The 18,105-nt window shown below is 38.6% G+C and overlaps 1 protein-coding gene across 1 annotated transcript; it reads left to right on the top strand.

The window, feature by feature from the left end:
• The first annotated feature begins 4,639 nt into the window (after positions 1–4,639).
• LECT2 (leukocyte cell derived chemotaxin 2) lies at positions 4,640–16,145 on the top strand. Its single transcript, XM_055566778.1, has 4 exons — positions 4,640–4,685; positions 6,927–7,023; positions 8,594–8,739; positions 15,979–16,145. The coding sequence occupies exons 1-4, from the start codon at positions 4,640–4,642 to the stop codon at positions 16,143–16,145; spliced, it is 456 nt and encodes a 151-aa protein (XP_055422753.1).
• The last annotated feature ends 1,960 nt before the right edge of the window (positions 16,146–18,105 follow it).

Below are 18,105 nucleotides of genomic sequence, written 5' to 3'. Positions count from 1 at the left end.
GATCAGTGAAATAGAACTGAGAGTCCAGAACAGCCAAATTCATTTGGGCAAGGGTTCCAAGAAAATTAAATGGGGGAAACGACAGTCTTTTTAATAAATAATGTTGAAAGAACTGGCCACCTACATACAAAAAAATATAAATTTGAACCCTCTACTTCATCCCATACAAAAAAGTTAACTTGAAATGGATCAAAAACCTAAATGCAAGAGATAAAATTATAACAGTATTAGAATAAAACAGAGGCATAAATCTTCATGACTTTGGATAACCATTTCTTATATATGACATCTAAAGCATGAGTAGCCAAAGCAGGAGGAAGATATATTTAACCTCATTAAAACTAAAAACTTCTATGATTCAAAGGACACTATCAAGAAAATGAAAAGACAACCCACATATGGGAAAAGAGTATTTGCAAATCATCTGTCTAACCAAGATTTTGTGTCCAGAGTACATAAAGAACCCTTACAACTCAACAATAGAAAGATAAATAATCCAATTAAAAACTGGGCAAAGGATTTAAATAGACATTTAAAAGACAAAGGAAATAGACAAAAGGGCAAAAAGCACGTGAAAAGATGTTCAGCTTCAATAGTTATGAGAGAAATTCAAGTCAAAACCACAACTATATACTACTTTATATCCACTAGGATAGCTATAATTAAAAAGACAGATAATAACAAGTGTTGGTGAGGATGCAGAGAAATTGCAACTCTTAGTGCTGGTAGGAATGTAAACTGATGTAGCCACTTTGGAAAACCATTTAATAGTTCCTCAAAAAGCTAAATACAGACATACCATATGACCCAGCAATCCCACTCTTAGGTATATGCCCAAGAGAACTGAAAACATGTGTCCAGATAAAACTTGTACATGAATGTTCATAGTAGTGTTATTTGTAATAGTCCAAAGTGAAGATAATCCAACTGTTCATCAACTGATGAATGGAGAAACAAAACATGGTCTGTTCATTCAATGGAATATCATCCAGTCATAAAAAAGAAATAAAGTACTCACACATGGTAAAATGTGAATGAACCTTGAAAACATTATGCTAAGTGAAAGAAGCCAGACATGAAAAAATCACATATTCTCTGATTTCATTCATATAAAATGTCCAAAACAGGCAAGTTCAGAGAGTGAAAAAGTAGACTAATAGTTGCCAGGGGCTGGGGAAAGTAGGAAATGAGGAGTCACTGCTCATGTGTCAGGTTTTTTGTTTGGGGGTGATGAAAATGCTCTAGAATTAGATAGAGGCGTGAGTATATGATTTTGTGAATACACTAAAAAACCACTGAATTGTGCATTTTAAAAGGGTAAATTTTATGATATGTGAAGTCTCAATTTAAAAAAAGATCAAGTATGTTTGCAGACATAAAACATGAATGATATTTCTATATATATAAATATACACAAAACTATAGTTGTCAGGTGATTAGCAACTATAATTTCATCTGCACTCTTGTTTCTTCCTTGCCACGTAACATTATCATTCACAGGGTCTAGGGTTTAGTATGTAAATTTGAGGGAGGGAGCTATTCTGTGTATCACACAGAATTACACTTAATAAATGTAAAAGAAATGATGTAAATAGAAAAAAGTATGTTGTTTTATTCCTCTTCCTTTTGCCCCATTTCCAAATCCAAAAGAAATATTGACAACCTATGTCACCATGCTTATCCTCTGGCTTTTTGTGTTATCTGGCCCCATTGCAAGTAATCCTGGTTGAAAAACATGGGCCTAGAAAGCCAGGAAGGAAATCAAGGAGCAAGATGTTTATAAACCCATTGGGTGTCACTCAAAGAGGATACATTTTCTAGTCCATTTTATCATGGAAAAGGAAAGATTTCTGACTAGACCATACAGTTGGTTGGAAAACCACTTAAAATTCTCTTTTCTGTTCTCATTCCACATTCATCAAGCCACTTTCCCAAGGGTTTTAACACCAACAGAGCACATCCTCCCATTAGAGAGGAGCTAGCTAGCTATCATCTATCTATCTCTGTGTTCAGCTTCCTATAATCTGATGAACTCGAATCATTCTCCCTGTCAAAGTCTTAGACAACAAAAAGACTAAGGGTCAGACTCTGGATTAAGGGAAATTTACCTCAATCAAGGATGATAAGTAGGTTTTTATATGCTAACCAACCACACTAGCACCATGATCTTGGACTTTCAGACTCCAGAACTGTAAGAGATAGATTTCTGTTGTTTATGAGCCACCCCGTCTCTGGTGGTCTGTACAGAAGGCCCAAACAGACCAAGATGAACACAAACTATTAACATGTCAGAATCAATTTGTTCATAACCTCCTGCCATTTGGCCAGCATTATCACTTTGCTATTTCAGCACATGTTCACCACCTACCTCATCAAAAGCAGAAGGTAGAGTTACAGAGAAGCAGAGACAGGACAGGAGACAATCGAGCCTTGCAACTGGGTGAGAGGCTGGCAGGCTACAGTCCACAGGGTCACAAAGAGTCGGACACGATTGAGCGACAACACACTTACATGACTTTATCTCAAGCTTTTCTAACAAGAGAGGAGACTAATGTGCTGAAACTAACTTAGTTCATATCAATATAGGAAAAGAATAGTTTTATCACCACTGCCCTCAAATTTGAATTATAGCCAGTTTTGAATTTCTCCTCATCTCGGGTCTCTCTACCTTTAGTGAAATGTTAAGAAAAAAAATAAAAAGATCAAGGCATGAGGTACAGGTCGGGGCACAGTTGGTGGGGGTGGGGGTGGTGTCAGGGGGCTGGGGGTGAGTAGGAGAGAAATGTGAAAGCAACTTGCAGTGCTGATAGCTGACTACATCTTGCAAAAGTTAAATACCCATAATTGTAGCCCAACAAGAATTTGTAATTCCACATGTATTTCTTTATGAAGTATAGCTTAGAGAAGATAAAGCTGTCTATTAACAGATCAGTGTTACTAATCAAAAGGCTTCTACCGTGTAGCAACCATCTGACCGTACCTTATATTCAGTGGCTATACAAAAGAACAATGACTGTGCCTTCTGGTGCTGAGAGCCCATTTCAGATGGACACTTGCCAGCTCTGTTCAGAACAAATCTTCAGTTAGCCAGCTTATAAACAACATTTGCTTTAATTCCCATATTATTCCCTTAAACATAATGGAGTTTAATTATTGTATTCAATAATTAACATAATTATTGGAAGCAGGTAATTTTTTGATGTCAATTTAGGAATATGGTTTAAGTAATTTATCATGCTGATTCCCATATGATGTTTTTAAAATTGTCAGTTAACACCTAGACAAATTTAATTCAACATGTTCTCCATTCTAGTTATAAAGAAATTGTTAGGTATACTTTAGATTGGGCTTCCCCGGTGGCACTAGAGGTAAAGAACCTGCCAATGTAGGAGACATAAGAGACACAGGTTCCATCCCTGGGTCAGGAAGATCCCCTGGAGAAGGAAATGGCAGCCCACTCCAATATTCTTGCCTGGAGAATCCCATAGACAGAGGAGCTTGGTGGGCTACATCCATAGGGCGCAGAGTCGGACATGACTGAAGTGACTTAGCACAGCACAGCATACTTCCTATCAGGGATTCACAACTTTGGCATGATGAACATTTAGGGCCAGATAATTCTTTGCCCTGGGGTATGTTCTATGTCTGGTATGATGTTTAGCAGTAACCCTGGCCTCTGCCCACTATGTTCCAACAGCCTCTGTGTAGCAGTGACAACCAAAAACATTTCTAGACACTGCCAAGTGTTTCCTGGGGGACAAACTTATTCCTGGTGAGAACCCTGCTGTGAATAAATGACCAATGCCTAAGAGAGAATCTCTTTAGATGATTCTAACACAGCAAAACTTCCCCTCTTCCCCATAGGTTTGAATCCCAAATCTGTTACGTCCTCCCCGTGTGATCTTGAGTGAATTCACCTAATCAAACTGTGCCTTTGTTTTCTCTTCTGGAAAATGGGAATGACAATATATATTCCAACTGCTATTATACTCCATCGTATGACTATATCATTCACCCTTTTCTCTACTTATGGGTACTGTGGATGTTAATTTTTCATTATTACAAACAAGCAAACATCTAAAATCACATATTTAAAGAAAGATAATTTTCTCAAAATTATAAAAGTATTTGCAAACATTACACAGATAAAATTAACTGATTCTCCAAAAAAACCCAAGGGATATACTAAAAAATATACTATAGAAGATCATACATTATTAATCTTCTTTTCTGAAACATACCCTATCCAGGGAACGAAAGATAGATCTACTAGCAGACAATATTAAATATTCATTTTTTCATGTGGATATCCTCCCACCAGTCACAGCCCAGAGAAAAGCCACTCTTCACCCAGCCTTATCACTTCTGTTAATATTTAGTCAGCATTTCCAATAAAGTTAGCTTCTTCAGATGAAAAGCTTTTACGTAGGTCCTACATAGCCGTCCACAGAGTATTAAATCTGACTCCTTCCATTCTCATAAATTTTTGGGTCTTGTACCAAATTGAAGATATGAGAGATGCAGAATTCTAAGGTTAAATAGCTATATAATATTAATTCAGACTGGAATATTCTTCACAGAGTGTGTGGGGGCAAGCCTAAGGGTCAGAGGAAGAAGCATTCTAGAGAGACAAAGACAAATGTTTTCCACAGGAACCCTCCTTCTGGCTGTTCTGATTTCACCTGGTAAGTCAAAATTACTGTCTTAGAATCCTGGCTGACTTTTAAAAATTGATTCCAAGGATAGATTTGAAAGTCATTAACATTACAATCACAATAGAAACTTGTATATTTGGTTATTAACAGTGGAATAGGAAGCAAAGCTGAAATAGAGATACCAACGCAGAGAACGAACATATGGATACCAAGAGGGTAATGGCAGGGTGGGATGAATTGGGAGATTGAGAATGACATATATATACTACCACGTATAAAACAGAAATCTAATGAGAACCTACCATACTGCACAGGGGAAAAAAGCAGCTTTGTCTGTGTGTAGAACACACATTGTTAACTTTAAAAATGCATTCCAATAAACATTAGGTGCAGACATACATCATTTGATTCTGCTTATACGAGGTAACTAGAATAGTCAAGTTCATAGAAGACATACTGGCGGATGCTGTCGGGGTTGGGGGGGCAGTGAGGGGAGAGGGGAGTTGGTGTTTACTGGGGACAGAGTTTCCATTTAGGAAGGTGAACAAGTTGGAAGTTGGATGATGAAGAGATGCACAACAATATGAATGTACTTTGTGCCACTGAAATGCACAGTTAGATATGGTTAACACAGTGTGTTTTATGTTATGTGACTTTTACCACAATAAAAAAAAAATTTTTTTTAAAGCAGAAAAGGAAGAATACACAAGGTCAAGAGTGGTTATCAATTATTTCCACCTGAATGTTCTATTTCTTTAATGAGAGAAGCAGAAAAGAAAAAACAATCTTAGTTTGGAATTAATTGGAACAAAATTAGAAAATAAAGTTTGTATGAGAATCTGATTTAGAAAACCCCTAACACAAAAATTGGTATGGATTAGGACAAGGGGACAGAGAAGGCAATGGCACCCACTCCAGTACTCTTGCCTGGAAAATCCTATGGATGGAGAAGCCTGATGGGCTGCAGTCCACGGGGTCGTGAAGAGTCGGACACTACTGGGCGACTTCACTTTCACTTTTCACTTTCATGCACTGGAGAAGGAAATGGCAACCCACTCCAGTGTTCTTGCCTGGAGAATCCCAGGGATGGGGAGCCTGGTGGGCTGCCGTCTATGGGATCGCACAGAGTCGGACACGACTGAAGTGACTTAGCAGCAGCAGCAGCAGGACAAGGGGAACACTCCCCTGTCACAGCAAAAGAGCAAATGAATACATTAATAAACTAATATATGCCTCAATTCTGAAGGATAAATATTAGGGCCAAAGTGACTTGAAGCTTGGTCCAAAGGCATAAGACTAGTGAAACCCACCTTTTAGAGGTATATTCAAGAATATGCTTAATAGTCATATTCTGTAGCTTCTTTTCATAACACATATATTAATGAATAGCAAAATACCTTTAAATATAATCAACAACCAAATTAGCAGATTCCTGCTTTTGCTTCCATTTTTGTTAGTTTGCTTTGAAGTAAAACAATGAGTTTCTTAATGCAACTCTCTGTGAATATAAATAATTAGAAATCCAGGAAACAATTTAAAGAAACATTTATCAAGTGCTTACTCTAATAACGAAAAGTTGCACGGAAAGTTTGCACAAAATACATGAAGACAGCCAGCCCCCTCCCTCCATGTTTTACGGCTTCTCAATTTTTCAAATCATTGTTATTACTCACTTCCCCACCTTCTCTTCACACTCCACTCTAGGCTAAATTAGTTTGACATGTTCTTATTTCTAAGAATCTCCTCTTCCATGTTAGTGAATATGAAAGAGATCCATTTAGTGTTAAATACACTTTGCTAACTCATAGTTTGTTTTTCCTTCAATTCAAACATCTTGGATCAAGACTAAAAATAAAGAACATTTCAAAGTTACTCTAGAATCATTTCTTTGAGCCATGTTGTTCAATTATTTTGTTTAACCTAAACATAGAGGGCCCCCCACGCCAAGTCATAAGCAAAGAAAAGTTTAAAAGCACAATGTACAACATTGTTTGGCGGATAATATAAAACAAATAATAACAATAAAGGTGAGTGCTTGTAAATAAACTTACAAATACTCTACATGTCAGAAAACAAACTTCCACGGCCAGGGAAAAAAGGGCCATTTTACAGCTGAATCAGGAGTTAAAGGCAGGCCACCCCATAAACTACAGAAAAAATCAGAGAAAAAGTATAATGAAAAGAATTTTTGAATCTGCTGGGAGACATGAGGGTAATGGATATCGGGAACATGTGGTCAGGAAACCTGCTTCTCATGTTTTTCCTTTTCAGCACTGGCTGGACCATGGGCTATTATATGTGCTGGCAAGTCTTCCAATGAGATCAGGACATGTGATGGCCATGGCTGTGGCCAGTACATGGCTCAGAGGTAATGGGGTTTCACACATACACTCTTTCAGCTCAACCTCTTTGCTCAGTGTCCTTGCTGTAAGTTTCCACAAGTGCTCACCATCCTTTCCCTTCTGAAGGCAGGAAAATTCAGAGGCAAAACCAGTTACATTACCATGTCTGGAGCAACTTCCAAGAACAGGGCTTCAGTTGTGGGCTCTGAATTGAGAACAGAGCACTGAATAAGGACCACAGAGAGGAGAGCCCTGTTTTCTCTCTCAATGTTTTCATACGTTGACTCATCTCACCTGGATTTTCCAAAGTGGAAACCAAACTTTACCATCCCACTTTATAGATGAGGAACTGAACTGGGGCACCAAAGGGCTGGGGGACCTGCCAAACACAGTGAAGGTGGTTGAAGGCTGGGGAACTAGGATTCAGGCTTTTAGCTCTTGTTGCCAGCAGACCATGGTGTTACTGACCCAGGCTTTGGGAGGTAAATACCAAAGGCTGGCCCTAAGCAGGTAATCTCTTCCAGACAGTGAGGGACATACTATGAATGTTCAACAATTCCCAGTGCTACTTAGGGAGTGCCACTTTCTAATGAAATAACAACATGTCCAACTGCATTTGGAGAGGGAAATGGCAACCCACTCCAGTACTCTTGCCTGGAAAATCCCATGGACAGAGAAGCCTGATGGGCTACAGTCCATGGGGTCGCAATGAGTCAGACACGACTAAGTGTGTATAGCACACACACCAACTGCATTATCAATCACCACTCTAATCACAGAACTCTCACTCATACAGATACTATTCACAAAGCAACCTCACATACATGGAATAGGGCTGAGAAATGGGACACAGGGGGAAATGGCCCCTTAATTGGCAAAATTCAGGCTCAATTAGTCCATAAACCCTACAGTTTATGCACTTGACTCATTCAATAACTTACTGGCTCCTCACATGGAACCTGCTCTATGTTGCTATACACATAATGCTAACAATCCTGGTGAATCTGACTTTCAGGAGGCCTATTAGAAGGGAGAAGAGCCTGGTAAGAGCAGGAAGAGTGAGGACTGTTAGAGACAATCTCAGGAAACCTTACAACCTGGGATCATTTTCCATTTGTGCTCCACAGAGTTTAATAAATGCAGGAGCTAACAGTCACTATATTAAAATGTCATACACAATAAATGATGTGTATGGATCACTGAGAGAAAAAAAAGACTATGATTCTTTTTATACAATAGGTTCCCATAAAAAGTCAACTCTTTTCTAAGTGGTCTTACAGATGTAAAGATTCAGGCATCTATAACATTTACTTACATTGATGGCCTCATCTCCCCCAGATGCCATATATTAATGGCTAACATTTTTTTTAAACACTTCTTGTGTACCAAATACTATCTTACGTGCTTTAACCTTTACAACATGATTATGAATACATGCAGAGAGGGAGGTGAAAACTGACTAAACAGAGTGAGGAAACCTGGGACATCCCAACATTTTTGATACCCCGGACTGCGAATAGTGGGTTAACCCCTGTTCCTGGGCAATAAAATTCCCAGGGCAGTTCTTCAGTCTGTTCATTCTTATTTACATCCTAGAAATCAGAAGCTTCACCAGGGTGTAGATGTCTTGTGCTCAGATGGCTCTACTGTTTACGCACCTTTCACCGGAAAGATCATGGGCCAGGAGAAACCTTACAAAAACAAAAATGCCATCAATAATGGTGTTCGGATCTCTGGAAGAGGTAAGAAGTGGTGTATGTACCTGGGGCATATAGTGGAGATCTCTGATGCTTATTTAATGTGTATTCTATACAGCGAAGTTTCATTCTTCTTTCAAAGGAACAAAACCTAGGAACTAAAGGACAAGGGTACCGTACTAAAACAGCCCACACATTCTCCAAGATGTTTCACCACTTTCCCTACAGTCATCTTTTTTATACATACACTCCCCACCTAGCTCTATACCTGACTGGGACACTTTCCTCCTGAGGTCCACATGGCTTTGCTTAATATTCTCCAAGCAAAATCACTTCCAGCAATATTAGCTATAATGAATGGATGCTTTCATTTACCAGTTTCACAACTGGAAAATGTTGGCATTTCTGCAAGAGTTTATGTGAACTGTTTTCAAATGTTCAGCTGTACATGTGTCTAGTGGTCAAAGTAAAGTCCAAAGCTGTAAAGAACAATATTGCATAGGAACCTGGAATGTTAGGTCCGTGAATCAAGGTAAATTGGATATGGTCAAACAGGAGATGGCAAGATTGAACATAAACATTTTAGGAATCAGTGAACTAAAATGGACGGGAATGGTCAAATTTAATTCAGATGACCATTATACCTATTACTGTGGGCAAGAACCACTTAGAAGAAATGGAGTAGCCCTCATAGTCAGAAAGAGTCTGAAATGCAGTACTTGGGTGCAATCTCAAAAACAACAGAATGATCTCAGTTGATTTCCAAGACAAACCATTCAACATCACACTAATCCAAGTCTATGCCCCAACCACTGATGCCGAAGAAGGTGAAGTTCATCAGTTCTATGAAGACTGACAAGACCTTCTAGAACTAACACCAAAAAAAGATGTCCTTTTCATCACAGAGCACTGGAATGCAAAAGTAGGAAGTCAAGAAATACCTGGAATAACAGGCAAGTTTGGCCTTGGAGTACAAAATGAAGCAGAGCAAAGGCTAACAGAATATTGTCAAGAGAATGCACTGGTCATAGCAAATTCCCTTTTCCAACAACTCAAGAGACAGCTCTACACATGGACATTACTAGGTAGTCAAGACAAAAATCTGATTATGTTCTTTGCAGCCAAAGATGAAGAAGTGCTATACCATCAGCAAAAACGAGACCTGGAGCTGACTGTGGCTCAGATCATGAACTCCTTATTGCAAAATTAAGGCTTAAATAGAAGAAAGTAGGGAAAACCACTAGGCCATTCAGATATGACCTAAAGCAAATCCCTGATGATTATACAGTGGAAGTGACAAATAGATTCAAGGGATTAGATCTGGAGACAGAATGCCTGAAGAACTATGGACAGAGGTTTATAACACTATATAGGAGGCAGTGACAAAAACAATCCCAAACAAACAGAAATGCAAGAAGGCAAAGTGGTTGTCTAAGGAGGCCTTACAAATAGCTGAGAAGAGAAGAAAAGTGAAAAGCAAAGGAGAAAGGCAAAGATAAACTCAACTGAGTGCACAGTTCAGAGAATAGAAAGGAGAGATAAGAAGGCCTTCTTAAATGAATAATGCCAGGAAATAGAGGAAAATAGAGAAAGAGAGGAAAAATAAAATGGGTAAGACTAAAGATCTCTTCAAAAAAAAAGGAGATATCAAGGGAACATTTCATGCAAGAATGGGGCATGATAAAAGACAGAAATGGTAAGCAAAAACAGAAGAGATTAAGAAGAGGTGGCAAGAATACACAGAAGAACTAAACAAGAAAGGTCTTGATGACCCAGATAATCACGATGATATGGTCACTCACCTAGAGGCAGACATCTTGGAGTATGAAGTCAAGTGGGCCTTATGAAGCATTACTAAAAACAAAGCTAGTGGAGGTGACAGACTTCCAGCTGAGCTAGTTAAAATCCTAAAAGATGATGCTGTTAAAGTGCTGCACTCAACATGTCAGCAAATTTGGAAAACTCAACAGTGGCCACAGGACTGGAAAAGGTCAGCTTTCGTTCCAGTCCCAAAGAAGGGCAATGCCAAAGATCATTCAAACTGCCATACAGTTGCACTCATTTCACATGCTAGCAAGGTTATGCTTAAAATCCTTCAAGCTAGGCTTCAGCAGTACATGAACCAAGAACTTTCAGGTGTACAAGCTGGGTTTCGAAGAGGCAGAGGAACCAGGGATCAAATTGCAAACATTTGTTGTATTATGGAGCAAGAAAGTGAGTTTCAGAAAAACATCTGCTTCATTGACTAGGCTAAAGTCTTTGACTGTGTGGCTCACAATGAACTGTGGAAAATTTTTAAAGAGATGGGAATAACAGACCACCTTACCTGCCTCCTGAGAAAGCTGTATGTGGGTCAGGAAGAAACAGTTAGAACTGGATATGGAACAACTGACTGGTTCAAAATTGAGAAAGAAGTATGACAAGGCTATGTATTGTCACCCTGCTAATTTAACTTATATGCAGAGTATATTATGTGAAATGCCAGGCTGGATGAATCACAAGCTGAAATCAAGATTGCTGGGAGAAATATCAACAACCTCAGGTATGCAGATGATACCACTCTAATGGTAGAAAGTGAAGAGGAACTAAAGAGCCTCTTGATGAAAGTGAAAGAGGAGAGTGAAAAAACTGGCTTAAAACTCAACATTCAAAAAACTAAGATCATGACATCCAGTGCCATCACTTCATGGCAAAGAGATGGGGGAAAGCTGTAAACAGTGACATTTTAATTTTCTTGGGCTCCAAAATCACTGTGGATGGTGACTGCAACCATAAAGTTAAAAAAAAAAAAAAAAAAAACACTTGCTCCTTGAAGGAAAACTGAGACAAACCTAGACAGTGTATTAAAAAGCAGAGACATCACTTTGCCAACAAAGGTCCATATAGTCAAAGCTATGGCTTTTCCAGTAGTCATGTAGAGATGTGATAGTTGGACCATAAAGAAGGCTGAGCGCTGAAGAATTGATGCTTTTGAACTGTGGTGCTGGAGAACTCTTTAGAGTCTCCTGGATTGAAAGGAGATCAAATCCTGAAGGTAATCAACCCGGAATATTTATTGGAAGGACTGATGCTGAAGCTGAAGCTCCAATACTTTTGCCACCAGAAGCGAAGAGCCGACTCAATGGAAAAGATCCTGATGCTGGGAAAGACTGAAGGCAAAAGGAGAAGAGGGTGACAGAGGATGAGATGGTTAGATAGCATCACCAATTTAGTGGACATGAATTTAAGCAAACTCCGGGAGATAGCGGAGGACAGAAGGGCCTGGTGTGCTACAGTCCAAAGGGTCACAAAGAGTGGGACACAACTTAGCAACTGAACAAAAACAACATTTTCAAAAGCTCTATGTTCTAGGTAAAGTCAGGTTTCCTGGTACTTCAGGTCCTAGGCTTCTTATTTGGTGTTTTAAATCGATTGCAATAGAACATACATACAGCAAAGTGCACAAAGCAAAACTGGCCTGAGGACTCAATGAATTTTCACAAAGTAAGCACACCAGGGCAACCTGCTGGTTACACTATTTCAAGGAAAAGTACAACAGCAGCAGCCCAGAGACACCTTGTACTACCTTTTAGGTTTTTTGTTTTGTTTTTTTTTGCGTAGTTTTTGAAAATGATTTAAATAGAATTAAACAGCATGCACTCTTTTGAGTGGGGGCCTTCTTTTATTACCATGATGTTTGTAAGATTCATTCATGTTTGTGAGGTTCATTCATCGTTATTTACCTATAGTATCCATTGCATGCATGTGTGTTTATTTATTTAATCATGCTCTAAATGGACATTTGGGCAGTATCCAGTTTCAGGCAATTAGGAAAATGCTACTATGAACTTTCTAGTACATGTCTTTTCATGAACATAAATTTGCATGCCTGCTGGGGGTGGGTTCAGTGACACTCCTCTCACCAAGGCCATGAGAAACACTTTGCTAGGGAGCCCAAGTCTTTAAGGAGCGATCTGGAGGCTATCTTCTCTAGGCTTGAAATAAGAGAAACCAGTGCCATTGAAAGGACTCCACTTAGCAGTCAAGGTTGGCATGGCTACCCAATGGGGAGCAGAGGTCAAACAGTCATCAGATGCATCAGAATCAAGGATCTATGGCACTGTCTGCTTAATCACGTGACCTAGAACCAAATACATGGGCAGTGTACTAAAGCTTTATTTGATTTGTATAAAAGGAAACACTCTAGGTCTGATGAACAAAAAATTCTGACCTCAATCAATTCTGGGTCTGAAAATCTTCTCCCAACGCTATCAACTGATTCCCAGACTTGAGTCAGTTTACAGTCCCGGGCTCTCTTGAATGAAAGGGAGGCTGAGCCTTTCTAAGGAAGGGCTGTCACAAAAGCCAAAAATTTATACTATAAGCCTTACTTACAGCTGTTCTCAAAGGGACCTGCTCTAGCCTTTCAGCAGGATGACCGTACACTGGAGATGAAGACACTTAAAGCTGACACTAATTCCTAAAGACACAAAAGGCCACTGTGGTCCCTGACTAGGGCTTATGGAATCAGGTGATCAAGGACAGTTTTTCGCTAGGGTCCATCTTACAAGCGGACCGAGTGCATCCACATGACCCCCTTGTAGTCACTTCCCCAGTCCAGAACGCATAGCTGGAATCAATATACTCAGCAACTGGCAGACGCTAGAGGAGTGGAGTTGCTGGGTCACTTGGTAGATGTATGTGCAGCATTAGCAGATACTGCCATCTGGTTTCCCCAAGTGGTGCTATTCATTCACACTCCCACGAGGAGTGTGTGAAAATTCCAGTTGCTCCATACACAATACTTGGTGTTATCTGCTTTTCTCATTTCAGTCATTCTCATGAGTGTGTAATGGTATCTCCTTTAACTTTAATCTGCATTTCCCTATGGCTAATGGTATTGAGCCTTTTCATATTTATTGATAACATCAATACTGTCTTTTGTGAAGTGCCTCTTCACATATTTTGCAAAATGCCCGGTGTTTTAGAGGTATGTGGGAGCTTTTTGTGTATTTTGGACATAAATTCTTGCCAAATATGTATTATAACTGTCTTCTCCCATCTTCTGGGCTCCTTTTTTTACTTTTCAAATGTTGTTTTTTAGTAAACCAAAATTATTATTTTTAATGCAGTCCAATTTAGTAATATCCTCCTTTACTGTTAGCACATTTTTATTACCTGTTTAAGACACATTTGCCCACCCTGAAGCCCTAAAGATATTCACCCTAGGCTTCTGTCCACAAGCTTTATTGCTTGACCTTTCATATTTAGATTTATAATCCATCTGGAATTGGCTTTTGCGTAAGGAATGAGAAGAATCAAATTCTTCTCCCATATAGATAACTGACTCCATACCATGAACTTGCCAATACTGTTTTCTCCTCACTGCACCAAAGTATCTTGTCATAAATCAAGGTCTGCATATATGTGGGTCTGTTTATGGTCTTTCTACGGTGTTTCGTTGGTCAGCTGGTTAATCTTCCAGCAGTACTGCACTGTCTTAATTATCTTAGCTATAAAATACATCTTGATCTCTAATAGTATAAATCTTCCAACTTTGCTCTTTTTTTCAGATTGCCTTGGCAAGTCCTAGGTTATCTGAATTTCCAAACAAATTACAGAAGCAGTTTGTCAATCTCCACCAAAAATCTTGCTGGGTCTTGGATTGGGTTTGCATTGATTATACAGATCAAACTGAGAAGAACTGATGTCTAAGAAGTAATGGGTCTTCCAATCAATGAGCATGTTATATCTTCCATTTATTTAGGTTTTCTTGCACTGCTATACTGGAGAAGGCAATGGCACCCACTCCAGTACTCTTGCCTGGAAAATCCCATGGAAGGAGGAGGCTGGTAGGCTCCAGTCCATAGGGTCGCAGAGAGTCAGACACGACTGAGCAACTTCCCTTTTACTTTTAGCTTTCATGCGCTGGAGAAGGAAATGGCAACCCACTCCAGTGTTCTTGCCTGGAGAATCCCAGAGACGGGGGAGCCTGGTGGGCTGCTGTCTATGGGGTCGCACAGAGTCGGACACGACTGACGTGACTTAGCAGCAGCAGCAGCATTTTTGGACATATTCTGTTTAACTTATGTATATAAGATGTAGCTTATGGATTTCACTTAGATTTTCTACAGTACTGTCCACCAATAGTATAATAAAAGCCACATATGTAATCTTAATTTTCCAGCATCCACATTAAGTAAAAAGAAACTATAACTTAATTTTAATATTTTAAGATCTCCAAATTATTATCATTTCAAAATGCAATTAATATGAAATTAGTAATGTTTAACTTTGGAGGGGGTACTGTCTTCAAAATCCAATGTGTATCTTATAAAGTGCATCTAATTCAAATGAGCTACGCTTCAAATGTCGACTAGTCAGCGGACGGCAGCTACCGTGCTGGACAGGATGCTCCTATAGCCCCGCTTATGCTTTCTGTCCACCCGACCGGTTTGCACTGACGCCAAACGTGTTGGAGTCTTCTACTACTGCTGGGTTTCTATTTCTCCTTGTATCTCCTGTAATCTCTCCTTTATAGGATTTTTGTGTTATATAATGATTTCTGTGTTATTTAGTGCCTGGATAGTTTTAACTATTTTCTCTTCGTTGGATTTAGCATTGTAATTGTCATTCTTTGTCTGGCTTCAATGCTTTTTGGCCTGAAGGTAACAAGATCATAACCCTTGCTTTCCCTTTCCTTCCATTTGCAAGGTAAATCTTTCCCAGCCTTGAACTGTTATACCTTTTCAGTGACTGTCTAATTGTATACAGCACAGACTTTGATTTTGCTTTTCAAGCCAATATGAAAATCTTTTTAATACATGAATTAACATTTATAAATACAACTCACGTATTTGGTCCCAGCACTGTTATTGTTTTATAATTATGGTATTACAATGGTATTATTTCTATTTCTCTGACAGGTCTTTTTTTTCTCTGGTATTTAGAAAGCTTTGTATTCTTGTGCCTGTTATTATTTCTATTTTGCTTTGTTTTTAAAAGTCTGTTTTATCAGAATCTGTCTTGAAGTTGACATTGTTCTGGGTCAATTTTTTCAGCTAGCTGGTGTTTCTCAGCTATTCCTCAATACCTTTTTAAAGTGATTTGAGTCTATTCTTCCTTCAGCATCTTGTAATTTTAGTCTTCATTTCTGATACGATTGTGTCATTTTCTTCTGTTCACTCATTGAGTTCAATCAATCATCCTTTCTTTTTTTTCATTTCTGCTCTTCTTTGAAAAAAAACTTCTGATTCAAGGCTACTAAAACCTAGATAATTAATAATTTTACTTCTTTTCTTTTAGGTTTCTGCATTAAAATGTTCTACATCAAGCCAATTAAATATAAAGGTTCTATCAAGAAGGGAGAAAAACTGGGCACTCTGCTGCCCTTGCAAAAAGTTTACCCTGGAATACAATCCCACATACATATTGAAAACTGTGACCTGAGTGACCCTACTGTGTACCTATAGATGGAGGACAAGCCCATCTTCTAAAAAGACAGCCACCTTCTTAAAACCTAGGCACCTATCCTGCTTTTCAACAAATTTGTGCTCAAATAGAAACATGATGAATGAAAGACAGAAAAAAGCATTTTGATTTCAACTCATTGCCACTTTGATGTTTTGAAGGTCAGTTCATTTCTCAGGTCTGATCTATAACCTATGGGATCAGGGGTGTGTTTTTTCTAAAAGATTTCTCAGTTCTAAATAAATAGGAGAAACAAACATACAAATTCAAACTGGTGCCAACAGCAATGTTGACATTTCTAAAACTAGCTTTCTGCTTGAAAATATTAAAAAAAACCCTAAGTGTTTTTAGGGCACAAGATTAGAGTGTTGTACGATGCTCGACACATAAAAGTTCATAAATACCAAGTGAATAAACTCAAGGCTTCTTTTGAGTTGAGGCAGTAAAGAATTTCAGGAATACCCTTAGGTTTTGGTATTGGTACACCCAACCACTTTGGGTATTTCAGCAATACCCAAAGTGGTTGGAGGGTGAAGGGTTTACACGGATAAGACAGAATTTGCCAGTCTTTACAGCCACACATTCCCACACTCTATGTAAGTTGTCGATCTTCCAGGTAATGAATGATAACAGTCCAAGGTAATGTGGGACATTGATTTCAGAAAGTCTACATTACAAGGACTACTAAAAAGAGAAAGAGATCTACCCCGACCTGAAGTATCTCATGCAACCAAATCCGTCAGCCTCATCGAGCCATATGCCTGTAACAGCTACTTACTTTTACACATCATTGTATATCCTTATGACTCTTTCCTGGTTATGCTGACAACGAGTACAAAAGGGAAATAAGACCATATGACTATTCAAAGGACCAGAAATAATATGGCTCTGTAGATCTTAGTCGGTCAGTAAGAAATGAGTGAGGTGAATTCCTCCTTCTGGAAACTTTCATGAATTTTTGCTTAAACTCTTTGGAATGTAGAAAACTCCAGTAGAATGACTCCATTCCTAGTGTAGCTATGCTATTGGAAATGTAGTCAACTTAACTTTTTTACTAAAGAGAAGGGGTTGCTTTGGTATACTAGCACCTGTGTACAAGAATGCTCATAATATTACTATTTGTCATAGCAAAACCCGGAACAACTCAAATGCCTGTCAATAGTCAGATGGACAAACTGTGGTTTCGTTACAGAATGGAATATTATACAGCAGTCGTAATAAATGAACCTCAGCTAAACATAACAAAATAGATGAATCATTAAAAAAGCTCAAAAGGACATATAGCATGATACTGTTTTATAAAGTCAAAACAACTAAAGCCAAAACAGAATTTTTAGGAACACATGTATATGTGATAAAAACATATAAAAAGGAAATCGAGCAAATAATAAACACTAGTTATCTCAGGACTGGATAGGGAAGGACCACATAGAAAAATTTAAGTTACTATCAATGCTGTAGTTTTACGGTTGGGAGGTGACTTCCCGAGTATTTATCATTATGAATAAGATGTTATAGAGGCAACGGGACTCAGGTGGGTATCCAGGAAGAAGACTCACTGACGGCTCTCAGATAGTTTAGAGTCTATAAAACACCATCAGTACTTTCTCATATCCAGTTAGATACTATTCTCTACTGTGTCATAACATCTTATACAAGGCTAGCAAATTAAGACTTTAAGTTTTGGTTAAAAAGAAGAAAACTGCAACACCGGCAGTGTCTGGTTTGATCATCTACCTTATTCATCTCCCTAGTGCCAAGTAACTTTAGGTCATTTCCAAAGATTACATTTTTCTTCAAAAGACAAAGCCTGTGTTCCCATTGAGATCACAAAAAAGGAAATAGCATACAGATTTCAAAGGCAATTTTAAAAGGAGCTCTAAAATGTTTGAACAATGACATATACATTTAGTCTTCTAAATAATCAACCTTCTGAAGTGACTGTTTTAGAAACCATACTCA

Source organism: Bubalus kerabau, chromosome 1, assembly GCF_029407905.1.
Source record: "Bubalus kerabau isolate K-KA32 ecotype Philippines breed swamp buffalo chromosome 1, PCC_UOA_SB_1v2, whole genome shotgun sequence".
Lineage (NCBI taxonomy): Eukaryota > Metazoa > Chordata > Mammalia > Artiodactyla > Bovidae > Bubalus > Bubalus kerabau.
Note: the sequence above shows the minus strand (reverse complement) of the source record. Positions and strands in the feature narration are given on the sequence as shown.

Excerpts from the sequence above, each read along its gene's own strand:
- LECT2 (XM_055566778.1), top strand. The coding sequence starts at position 4,640 with ATGTTTTCCACAGGAACCCTCCTTCTGGCTGTTCTGATTTCACCTG. Across the intron at positions 4,686-6,926 it reads GGCTGTTCTGATTTCACCTG|CACTGGCTGGACCATGGGCT; the intron begins GTAAGTCAAAAT and ends TTTCCTTTTCAG. Across the intron at positions 8,740-15,978 it reads TGTTCGGATCTCTGGAAGAG|GTTTCTGCATTAAAATGTTC; the intron begins GTAAGAAGTGGT and ends CTTTTCTTTTAG.